General features: G+C 35.9%; 1 protein-coding gene across 11 annotated transcripts in view; it reads right to left on the reverse strand.

Moving 5' to 3' along the window:
- The window catches only part of NAP1L1 (nucleosome assembly protein 1 like 1), a 36,748-nt gene that overhangs the window by 1,427 nt on the left and 22,476 nt on the right, over nt 1-12,845 (reverse strand). For 9 of the 11 annotated variants that reach the window (NM_001099215.2, XM_024992325.2, XM_005206016.4 and 6 more), the window contains 10 exon segments: nt 436-486; nt 999-1,028; nt 1,775-1,897; nt 3,183-3,202; nt 3,297-3,442; nt 3,880-4,019; nt 4,813-4,884; nt 6,067-6,195; nt 6,884-6,964; nt 7,198-7,339. In NM_001099215.2, the coding sequence (NP_001092685.1) occupies nt 436-486; nt 999-1,028; nt 1,775-1,897; nt 3,183-3,202; nt 3,297-3,442; nt 3,880-4,019; nt 4,813-4,884; nt 6,067-6,195; nt 6,884-6,964; nt 7,198-7,339 (934 nt within the window). 11 annotated transcript variants of the gene reach the window in all.

Consider the following 12,845-nt stretch of genomic DNA (forward strand, 5'->3'; position numbering starts at 1 on the left):
CACCTTCCTAGGAACAGGAAGACTAGACTAGGGTATGGAGAAGAGGCGACTGGGAGAACCTAAGAGCGCTGCTCTCCTGTTTCTGTGCACTTCTGCATTCAGATGATTTAAAACTGTTTACAAGCTTTCCTTAGAAGAGAAAACATCCTAAACAACACCAGCATAAGTAATTTTGAATGCTTAAAAATGCCCAAAATAAGGCACCATTAAAATAGAATCCTAGGGGTATTTAGGCTGAAACTATGAAAACCGTAAGGTCAGAACCAAAAATCAAAGTTTCTTAGGAAAGGTACATTGAAATTACACGTACTGTTGAAATGCCAGTGAGGATTTATTAAAGGCTTTAATGGGCAAAAATAAACTTTATATTCAGAAACATCAATTCATATTTAGCCTGCCTTAAATTTAACAGAAAACAGCACTAATTTTGCTCACCTTTGGGTCATAGTCTGGATCATTTTCCTCATCTCCTTCTTCTTCCCCTTCCTATATTAAAGTTCAAAACGCATCCATGAAGTAGGTACACAGGAGGAAGGAATGGCTCATAATGTAGGGAGAACTTAATACAAGTTACTCTATAAGTCAACAGATTTTTCATGATTACAGAGTTTGGTGACAATGCAATTTAATTTGAAAGCTTCTAATATGAAAAATTTCCCAACACAACTTGAGACATCCAGACAGGTTTTATTGAAAAGATTTACTGCAGCCAACGTTGAAAAAGTTTACTGCAGCTTTTGACTTCTTCAAAGAGCTGATAACCCTGCAGCAGAACAGAATTATTTGAAATAAAAAAAGTGTTCTGAGTTTTGCAGTTTATTTATTGAAACCTCATACATACATTGCTTGGATGTAGAATTCTAAAACCACGTTTTTCCAAAAAAAACGTTTTTATCCCGTATCATGGAATAATGAATATACCAATGGAATACATAAGTCACTCAATTGCTTCTCAATGTGTTAAACAGAGAATTATTTGCTCATTTGGTAAACATTACCTCATCCGCTTCTTCACCTTCTTCATCATACTAAAAAAGGGAAAAAAAGATGACGTTTGAATGAAGCTAACATCTGAATGTAGCATTTACTTAATATCCACCACCGTATCCACTAATGTCTAAAAAAAGGAAAAAATACTTCCGTTTGGCAACTGATTAAAACAAGGACAATAGCTACATGAGTCACCCAGCTCAGTGCCATGATCTAAATTTGACAACTTAAAAAATAAAAATCAAGAACACAGGATAATCATGGGTAAACTGTGAGCAGGTAACTATGACTGTAAATATTACTTGTCTGTAAAAGGACCTAAAGCCTACTGGAATGATTGCCACTTAACAAGAAAGATGTCCAAAATATTGGAGAACAACCTATTTTTACCTTAAGTTGTAACTTTGTATTTCTATAAATAAAAATTCCATGCTTTCTAATAAAGATTTTTATCAGAATTCAAAAATGTCCAAGGTTATGATTTGTTTGGTCAAAACCATGTAATGGATTTACAACACTAACCCAACATACTGAGGTTTTACTATTTCAAAGTAGCCTTCCTAATAGTAGGAAAATAAAACTACAATATACCAAACACACAGATTCTAAGAGAATCTGTTTAAAACAATCCAAAGAGGTTACCAAAAAGGATGTAAGTAATCAGCCTAATTTTGAATTATTCTGTCTTGCTTTTTAACAGCTCCATCTATTCATTAAACCTCTCCCCAGTTCTGACTACCACACCCTCACCAAAGGATTCACTGCAGGATTCAGATTCACTCACATCATCGTCATCGTCTTCAATAGCTTCTCCAGTAAAGTATAACACTGATCTTGGGATTATACGCTCACGTAAAAAGTGACCAATTTCAAAGTCTGCAGCGAGGATAGCTTCAGAATCATCATCCTGTTAAGGAAAAACAGAACCACAAAATGTAATAACTTACTAAATTTGGCATATGTGGGACTGCTCAGTTTAAATCATTCATAGAAACTCTCAACTTCCAACATTTAAAAGTAGCTCATGTGTGCATGGTCAAATAGTCTTCTACATGTGCCTTAGGTTTACAGGTTTTTAATAAAAAGAGAATGTTAGGTCAGTGTGCCTACTGATCATTGCTTAGTTTCCTCTAGTTTAAAAGTTACAATAGCAACTTTGCTATATGACTGCAATTTTCTTTTAAAGATATTACTGAAAACACCGAATGGAATAAAAGGAAGGATCTCAGGCTCTTATAAATAAAATTATGTATATGGCACATAATATAGACCGGAGAGGATCACTTCATACTTCCTGAAAGAGACTTATCCAAGCAGCTGGGCAGTGCCAAATGTCATGAAGTCCTACTTGATAAAGACTAAGTCAGTCTCGGATTACTACTTAATGGCAAAGTACAGCATAAAAATGCTGCTGACATTATTCACAATTAAAATTATTCCACAAGACTAAAGTTCCAATTCTGTGATACTAAACAATGAGTAAATATTCTGTGAAATCCTGAATGTTTATTTTCGATCCATCAACACAATCTCATCTAGTAACAACAACAAAACACTGAAGGGTTAGGGGAGAAGACTTTGAAGGAAAACTTCTAATCGCAGACAGAGATGTTCTATCCGTAACTACTCAAGACTGTCTTTTGTTACCATCAATACTTGGTAATAAACTTAAGCCAAATTCAAAACATGCCTAGCCTACACTGCATATACAGATTTCTTAAAGGCTGTTCCTCATTCCAGGCTGCATGCCAAGCACATTTCAGCTATATGATCAACATATATAAAATAACCACATTTCTACTGGAATAATAACTACAGAAAAAAAATCTAAGCAGAATGTGATTAGTGTTTTCTAAACAGTATAAATGACTTAATACACTCCATTTTCCATAAGGAAGAAAACTTAATAGTTTGAAAACTTGAATCCCTCACGTCAGTACTTGCAAGTCTCAAAAGAAAAGAAAATCTTTAGCCTCCCACCATTTCTCAGTGGAAGCAGCAAAAGCATTTTCAAAGGAGTAATTTTTCAGATGTGTAAAGGTCCTCTTCTCTGCATTAGAAAGCCTCAGTATAAAATACTAGTGGCCACTTCCCCACTCCTCACATTTGAGAACCAGTCTTTTAATTTTATATATACAGTCCTTTAATTTTATATACAGTAAACAATTCAACAAATAAACAATTCAGCTTACCAGATCTCCACTCTCAGGAACTGCAAAATTGAGAAAAGAAATCCAAATGAGTAAAAAGTTAAACAGAGCTCATAATAAAACAACCATAAATACTCAAAGCAAAATGCTATTTACCTTCAGGAGGGGCAAAAAAATTAAAGAAAGAGTCATTAGAAACTGTTTTGGTCACAGTACGAACTGTCCCACGTCCCTTGTGTTTCTGCTTCTTCTTAATCGTTTTCAAAGTGACATTCTTCCCTTTTTTCCAATCTATCTGGCACCTTCCAAAACAAAGGGAAAAGAATGTCTATCACAATTAACGCATTTACTTTCAATTGCTGGAAAGCTGACATTTTTCTAAGTAAGTGTTTTATTTTCCAATTTTAGAGGGGGAAATTTGTGCTGCTTTCTGTAGCAGTATAGAGAGAAAATTTTTATTTCTAAACAAATTTTTTCAATAAGTGTATTTATAATTACCACAAACTCACAATATAATACATTCAAATGTGTACTCCTTTGGAAAAATATCTATTATGGTCCATGGAAAATCCTGCAAAAATGGTTAAGCTCTTCTCAGAAAACATCTTACTGAAATATTTGGAGATAAACTATGTATGTATGTGTGTACCAAGCGGACACACTAGAAAATAATATCACATATCGTAAGTAAAATAAAAATAGATATAGCATTCTATTAAAGTACTAAAATGAAACTCACCCTGTACAACCCATAATTTCTGGTCCATCAAAAGAAAAGGGATCAGAATCATCTGGTTCTGACCTCATCCTATATGTCTTTGTCAACACTTCATTTGTGAAATATTCATTGGGTTCAAAGTGAAATTCTAAGACAAAACTCTTAAAAAAAAAAAAAAAAACATTAAATTAAATTTTTCCATGATAAAATTTCAATGCTTTAGTAAATAAAGCTTAATGTATGATTTCTATAAACAAAATTTTAAGTGACAAAGTCCTATTCTGGCAAAAAGTCGTAAATCCCAAATTACCTTAAAAGCAATGTATGGCACCAAATAAACTGAGCAAAACTTAGTTCAGCTTACACTGTTTAGTAACATGTTTATGAAATAGGTTAGGTACAGCTGAACAGTCTCTCCCTTCTTCCCGCCATCTCCCCAGAGAGGACTTTCAATCTTAGACTGACAGAGCAAAGGCCCAACCTTAGCACATGTAATAGAACATGTTGCATGTGCTACAGCTCACAGAAACTCTGCCCATGCTTTCCATATAATCCTGATGGTTTCAGGGAAAAGCTGTTGGCTCATCTTCCATAATGAAGAAGTAAGAACCCTCTAACACCTTCTGTTCTATTTACTTTCTAGACACATGTTTTTTCATACAGAATAAGCATTTTCTTATTCACTTTGCTGTTATTTTTAATACATTTTAAATTCAGTATCAAAAATGGATGATTTTTACTATCAGAGGGAGGAAAAGGAATAAATACAGCATCACAACTATCAACATGCAAACTTTAATTCCGACTAACAATTCAAAGTACCAAATATCATTTTCAATTTCTTCTCACTCCCTTGTCTAATTGTTGAATGTCACCTTTCTTTAGAAAGTTCCATTGATCTACTATGTAAACATCTAATGCTACAAAACTGGAAATATTTCAAGATTCTTTTACCATAGGCTGACCAGCATCTGAGAACTTCACTTTAATATCTTTCAAGTGCTTCAGAATAGGCTCATCATGTTCCTTTAAATTAAAAAAAAAAAAAAAAAGATCAAAACGAGTATCTAAATGGCATTTTAAGACTAGAGTTCTTCTATTGGACGATATGCATTTAACCAACCGAGACATTTTATTGAAGTTTTATGTATAATTATGAACCTTAAAATTTACTCTCCAGGTTTTATGCCTTATACTGTTTAAAAATGTTTAAAAATGTTTTCTGATCATAATTGTTACCATTTCCAGCTGCTTCTTGTTCCTTTACTACTTTGCTAAAAAACAGAAATGCAATAAGCTGTCATTGTTTTGAGATAGTTTCTTTTTCATGATATTAACAATCACAACATAAGGTAGTAATAATGCAGATGAAAGTGGCCCAAGAAATGATTCAGATTAGGAGAAGCAAAGTTTCCCGAAGGTGACATCTATATTGGTTTCCCAGAGAAAAGGACAATTATTAAAATAGGTAAGTAAAGAACTTGCTTATCAATGTAGGAGACACAAGACTAAGGTTCAAGCCCTGGATCAGGAAGAACTCCCTGGAGCTGGGAAAGGTAACCCACTCCAGTATTCTTGACTGGAAAATTCCATGGACAGAGGAACCTGGTGGGCTATGGGGTCCCAAAGACTCAAATATAACTGGGCATGCACACGCACGTGCATGCGCGCGCGCGCGCGCACACACACACACACACACGTATGTTTACAGTGTTCTTTGACAATGCAAATATTCCTTGGAATAGTTTCAGAGTGAAAAAAGTCTCTCTGGTCAGACAATCAAACAACCCACCATAACCTCCATACTCTGCCATCTAAAACCAAGAGGCACAGGGCTATGTGAGAATTACAGTGAAATGAGCAATTATGTAAGAAACTGTTTCATTATTTAATTTTTGGAAATGAATTTATTTGATTACATTAATCAAAGCTGCAATTCCCCTCCTACCAATAACAGCTCTTTCAAAAGAAAGCCATCATGGGCATTCCCTTGCAGTCCAGTGGTTAGGCTTCTATGCTTCCACTGTCAAGGGCCAAGGTTTGATCCCTCATCAGGGAACTAAGATTCCCATAAGCCTTGGAGCACTCTTTTCCCCTCAAAGGCAATCATTCTATAAAAGTCAACAATACAGAAACCAGTCATCACAGTCATTTAAATTCCACAGGTTTACTCTTTGAGGTAAACTGGTGTTTTATGAATAAAATTACCTGAACCATATCACTGAGCAAGTCAACATTCTTAAAAACGGTCAACCAAAACTCAGGAATTCCCTTGGGATCTTCTTTTTCTTCATCCTTTTTCTCATCTTCAACCTTGGCCTTTTCTTTTAGCTCCTCCTTAATAAAAGACAGCATTAATGAATGCTGGATACCTAGATTAGACATCTTGATAAAATGTTTTACATTCAGGACCCAACAAACCATCAACTAATTCTAACATTCAGCCAAAGAAATTCTAGTCTAATTGTGTAAACAATGCTGTACCCACAGCAAACCTTTACTTCTATAAATATTCACTATACCATATCCCTCCCAAAAGAAAGCTACTAGGACCCATGAGATGTAGAGAAAAAAATTTTAGCTTCATGGAATAAAAAGAATTAAGCACAGTAAAGAGAAAAAGCAAAAGAAACATAAACCTTGTTTACTGCCTCACTCACTGGTTTTCTTAATTAAAATATATTCTCTTAATCAAGGTTAAAATATGAACACTGGAGAAATGAGATCACCTAACTGGGCACTGGGTCTGTGTCACAGCCCTGCCATCTATAAAGGTGGGCAGGACACTTAGAAGCCTTCACCTCCACTCAAAAAATGGGAAGAATCCTTTTGTATGTCATCAGGAAGTTCAAAGTAAAAGTTTATATAAATCTATAAACTTTAAGTACTATAAAAATACAAGGAAAAAGTAAATTTGGGTATAGACAGTGCCAGGCTAACAGTGGCTCATCTGCACTCATATCCATCTCACAATAAAAGAAATATTCCCAAAGTATAAAAACATACTAAAGATAATAATACCAACCGAAATTTCATCTTCCTCATCTGGTTTCCATTCACACTCTTCTTCTGTAGGTTCATAAATGGCATTAATGATCTCAAATCGCTGAAACGATTAAAAAAAAATTGCATAAAAACTCTGGCATCCAAGCTAAAAATTGTGTCTCATTAACACTCATAGATTTAATGACTTCATACTACAAGCTGAATTGTTATTATTGATAATTTCCCCAAATATCTTTAATAACCATTTTGCTGAGAGGTCTAACAAAAGTTTGTTTATATTTTCAAAGCTTTATTATCTACTTGAACTTTAGATAAAGTATTAGAAAACATTACCTTATCAAACAGAGGCTGATAAAGAACAGCATACTTTCTTTCAAGATCATGAACTTCCTCATAGAATTTGGCTTCTATCTGTGCACATTTAACTTGAAGGTTTTTGAGAGCATTCACTCGTCTTTTAACTACCCTAGGCAAGCTGAAAGGTTAGAAAATACCAATTATACAGCATCACAGTAAAACACAAGTCACTTTTGTCATATTGAAATTGATGCATAAAAGTTAGTGAATGACACTCATAGTTAGCAACATGCATGCTCATTCATGTCCAATTCTTTGTGACCCCATGGACTGCAGCCTGCCAGGCTCCTCTGCCTGTAGGACGGACTCTCCTGGCAAAAAAACTGGAATGGGTTGTCATTTCCTCCTCTGGGGATCTTCCCAGCTCAGGGATCGAACCTGGGTTTCCTGAATGGGCAGGCAGATTCTTTACCACTAAGCCACCTGGGAAGCCTTTAGTGAATGACAGGTTTCCTATTTGAAGCAAAAGGTACATTCAAATATAGACCTCATGACCATTAAGCATTTCAAAAGAGCAAATTTAACCAGGTAGCAAATTTAAACTGTAAGAAAATGTAAATTGTATCACAAATCCTAAATCTTTCATTGTAATCACACCTTAGCACTGAGCTTGTCAGTGCTGGTATCTCAGGTGTGAAACAATCTCATACAGTTAAAAAGTCATGAACTGACTATCCTGATAACCTGAATTATTTTTAAAATATGAACTGAGGGAATTCCCTGGCAGTCCAGTGGTTAGGACTCTGAGCTTCCACTGCAGGGGACACAGGTTTGATTCCTGGTCAGGGAACTAAGATCCCACAGGCCACAAGGCTTGCCAAAATCAGTGAATAAACACAAATAAAGTATGTACAGTTGACCCTTGAACACAGGTTTGAATCACTTATATGCAGACATTTTTCAGTAGTGAATACTACAGTACTATACAGTATGTGGCTGGTTGAATCCGTGGAGATGGAGGAATCAGATACAAAGGGCGACTCTTTATATACTGTTATACACTATGTATAAAGTTATACACTGATTAGCTCCTTATTCAAGGGTCAACTGCATATCTCACCTGTGTCTATTATTATTACAGTAAAAGAGGGGACCATATCTCTTTCTGGAAAAAGAATGGTATCCTACAGCATTATTTTTTTTTTACTCTCAATATTTAATTTGGAATTTGAAATTACATTAAATAAGTACATAGTATTTTATGAAGAGGGGAGGGGGATTCTTAAAATAACAGCTTTCCTGAAGTATAATTCATATGATCCACTATGCGACATAGATTAAAAAAAAAAAAAGAATATACACACCTAGTTTATGAGCCCCTCAAAAAATTACTGAACTTATGAATCCCTCTAAAACCCAAAAAACATTCACTCAGGCAGTTTGTACAACACATCCAAAATCCAGGTTAGAATTTCCTGCTGTAACGAATGGACCTAGAGATTGATATACTGGGTGAAGTAAGTAAAATAGAAGAGGAAATATTGTATGACATCCCTTATAGTAAAATCTAAAAAGAAATGATACAAATGAACTTATTCACAGAACAGACTCACAGAGAATGAACTTATGGTTGTCAGAGAGGAAGGAAAGCATGAGGGGAAAGGAGAGTTAGCAAATTTGGGATCGACACGTACATATAGCTAGGTTTAAAATAGATAGCCAACAAGGATCTACTCTGTATCACAGGGAACTCTGTTCAATGTTATGTGGAGCCTGGATGAGAGGAGAATTTGGAAGAGAATGGATACATGTAAATGTATGGCTGAGTCCCTCGACTGTCAGCCCGAAACTGTCACAGCACAATCATCAATTCTCCAATAAAAAAATCAAAAGCTAAAAAAAAAAATTTCCTGCCACAGACATATTGTTGTAATCAAATTAAGTCTCTTATTTAGCCACTTAAGGTAAGTAAAACAAACAAAAAACAAAAACCTCAAGTATCAAGTTTTATTTCTTATCCTTGAAAGTAAAATGTTCTGTCAAGGCGGTCAAAGAACTTGGTCACCTAGCTTTACCCTCAACTTCATGTCCAAAAAAAAAAAAAAAAGACCACCAATCCTAGAAACTTTATGGAGCCACACACACACACACCGTGAGCAAATTGAGACACACACACTCACACGCACACACATCCCATGAGCAAATTCTGAAGACCGCAGGCTGCCTTTAACTGGTACAGACAGGGTGAGCGGACTGCAACTTCAAAGACAGGGATGGGTGGTGGTGATAACCAGAGTAGGTAACTAACGGTGAGGTCAAGCTGGAAGAAAACTTTTGTGCAGCAAAGCTTTTAAGTACTGCATCTGCTTTCAACGCTCATTGCAGTCCCCTTCACCCTTCAGAGAACCCAGTTCTTATGATAACACAAAGAGCTGATGAAAGCTGGACGTGCTCAGAGCCGTAAGCACTCACTCTTCCCCCAACTCCAATCCAGGAGCAACGATTACAACCAAAGTAGACTGCTTCCTCCCAAGAAACTGTCTGCAATTGCCAGCCCACAGTCTGAGGTGACTGGGCTCTCCTCAGGCTCATCCTGCCCTCTCTCTCTCTAAACCCCATGAGACTGAGGTGACTGGGCTCTCCTCAGGCTCATCCTGCCCCCTCTCTCTCTAAACCCCATGAGACTGAGGTGACTGGGCTCTCCTCAGGCTCATCCTGCCCTCTCTCTCTCTAAACCCCATGAGACTGAGGTGACTGGGCTCTCCTCAGGCTCATCCTGCCCCCTCTCTCTCTAAACCCCATGAGACTGAGGTGACTGGGCTCTCCTCAGGCTCATCCTGTCCCCCCTCTCTCTAAACCCCATGACACTGATGTGACTGGGCTCTCCTCAGGCTCATCCTGTCCCCTCTCTCTCTAAACCCCATGAGACTGAGGTGACTGGGCTCTCCTCAGGCTCATCCTGTCCCCCCTCTCTCTAAACCCCATGACACTGATGTGACTGGGCTCTCTTCAGGCTCATCCTGCCCCCTCTCTCTCTAAACCCCATGAGACTGAGGTGACGGGAGCTCTCCTCAAGCTCATCCTGAGCCCTCTCTCTCTAAACCCCATGACACTGATGTGACTGGGCTCTCCTCAGGCTCATCCTGTCCCCTCTCTCTCTAAACCCCATGAGACTGAGGTGACGGGAGCTCTCTTCAAGCTCATCCTGTCCCCTCTCTCTCTAAACCCCATGAGACTGTCAAAACCAAAGTCTAACCGCCAACCCTCCCTCGATACTCACAGGAGTAACTGATATCACCCAGTGAGCCAAAGAAATAAGATCAGAATAACTAGATGGTTCCTGAGTACTACGCAAGAACCAACTATTTAGCATCTAAAGCATTATTAGACACATGAAGAATTTAAACAAGAATGTAAATATATTTAAAGGGATGAAGGAGGATAGATACTATGAAACAAGACCAAGAACTGTAAAACAAGGTGGGAATACTAAGTATTAGAAATACAGTAACTAAAACAACCAACAAATAGGATAAACAATAGAGGTTCAACTGAAGGAAAAAAATCCATGAGATTTAAAAGCTCTCAGACAGGCAGTGGTAAAGACAGAAAAGCTAGAAGATATGGAGACATGGATGATAAATGTTAACAGTTGAAAAAGAGAAGGAAGGTAGATTATCTGAAGCAATGTGTATAATAAATTTCTCAGAGTTAAAGAAATATGAAAATCCTTACTCAAAGCACTGAGACGTTACTGAGACATATAACTATCAAAGACAAGTACATTCTAAAGGTATTAATGAAAAAAGCAAATAAACTATAAAGGAAAAGGAATCAAAGTGACATCAGGCTTCAAAGGAAACAAGAATATACAATATAGAAGAAAAAAAATGAAGTGATATTTAAGACTCTGAACCTACAATATAGAAGAAAAAAAATGAAGTGATATTTAAGACTCTGAACCTACAATATAGAAGAAAAAAAAATGAAGTGATATTTAAGACTCTGAACCTATAATATAGAAGAAAAAAAAATGAAGTGATATTTAAGACTTTGAACCTAAAATTTTCAGATATGAAGACCAAGCAAAATTTCAGATATGAAAGTAAAATAAAAATTGCCTAAGAGGCTTCCAGAAATATGCCACAGACACTCATATTCATTAAAAATAATTTTGAGGAAGTAAAAAAAAAAAAAAAAAAAAATCCAGGAGATGTCACATTAAGGTATAGGTGAATTAAAAATTGGTAAAATTTACTGTTGCCTAGAAGGAAAAAAAACAGAAGCCTACAGGAAGTACATTATCGGTGAATTTAAGAGATCAATAAGGGTAAATAAAGCTATTAGATTATAAGCTATTTTACTATAATAAGAGAGAGGTAAATTAAGTGAATGAACATTTTTTACACATCTATCCCAGAAACTGATAAAGCATTAATCAATAACCAGAAATAAAGAGAATCTGAACAGTACAACTAATATGCCTAAGCTGTTGACTTTGGCATATAGATCTTCACACTGAACATACCCATAACATTTATAGAAAGTTTTATAGCTGTTAAAGGTTTTTTGAACTAAACATGCAATCAAGAAACTGGAAAGAGGAATAGAGCAAACCCAAATAAGGAAATAATGTTAAAGGCAAGGGGGGAAAAAGCAGCAATAACAAAAATATATGAAAATGGAAAATCAAAGCCTGTTCTTAAAAACATTAAGACTGAGACAACTGGAAAAACTAATGAAGATACAAAGTACAGAATACAGAAGGGACAATTAGATTTTTTAAAAGTACGAACTGTATACTAATAAATTTTACACCTAGATAAAATGTATATTTTTTAGAAAATAAAACTCCACAATTGACAAAAGAGAAACTGAAGACATTAGTTTACCAGCACACGTAAGCTCTTTCCACTAGTGAATAAGGTAACTACCCAGCCTAAGTACCCAACTCATATTTCCAAAAGTATATATTTAATATATAATTAGTAAATTCAAAGAAAAAGTCAAAAGATCATCAGAATCTAAAAAGGACAAGAAGACCACTAAAAAATCACCAATAGATACCAAATTAGTGAAGAGATTATACATTCAATTCTGGTAAAGATTAGAATGCTCATTTTTGATGCTAATGCTTAACGCAATATTGAAAGTCCTAGCCAATGTTATCAAGAAAGAAAAATTACCATGGAATGTGATATAATGTGGAAGATGAGAATTAAAACTGCCCTTGTTTGCAGATGAGACTTTGGGGCTATGGGAAAAATAAAAGAACAAATTACTATACAACAAGAATAGCAAGGTTTCTGGACACAAAATCAACTTTAATACTAATCAATAGCACTCCTGTATCATGAACAACTCAAATGGCAGCCCACTCCAGAATTCTTGCGACCAGCCTGAGGGACTCAGTGCATGGGGTCATGAAAGAGTTGGATATGACTCAGCGACTAAGCACAGTACACATACATGTACACTGAATAACAAAATCAAGAGTCGGAAAAAAAAAAAGTCAAACAGAAAATACAGTAAAAAATAATAGTCACAATAACAATACAAATTAAGAACACTTCGTAATAAAATACAGAATACGATCTGAATAAATACAAGGACATGGATGAGACAATTTAATACCAAAAAGATAGTGGAATTCCTATCAAAATTGTAGTTGCTTTATTTTGGGG

Source organism: Bos taurus, chromosome 5 (assembly GCF_002263795.3).
Source record: "Bos taurus isolate L1 Dominette 01449 registration number 42190680 breed Hereford chromosome 5, ARS-UCD2.0, whole genome shotgun sequence".
Taxonomy (NCBI): domain Eukaryota; kingdom Metazoa; phylum Chordata; class Mammalia; order Artiodactyla; family Bovidae; genus Bos; species Bos taurus.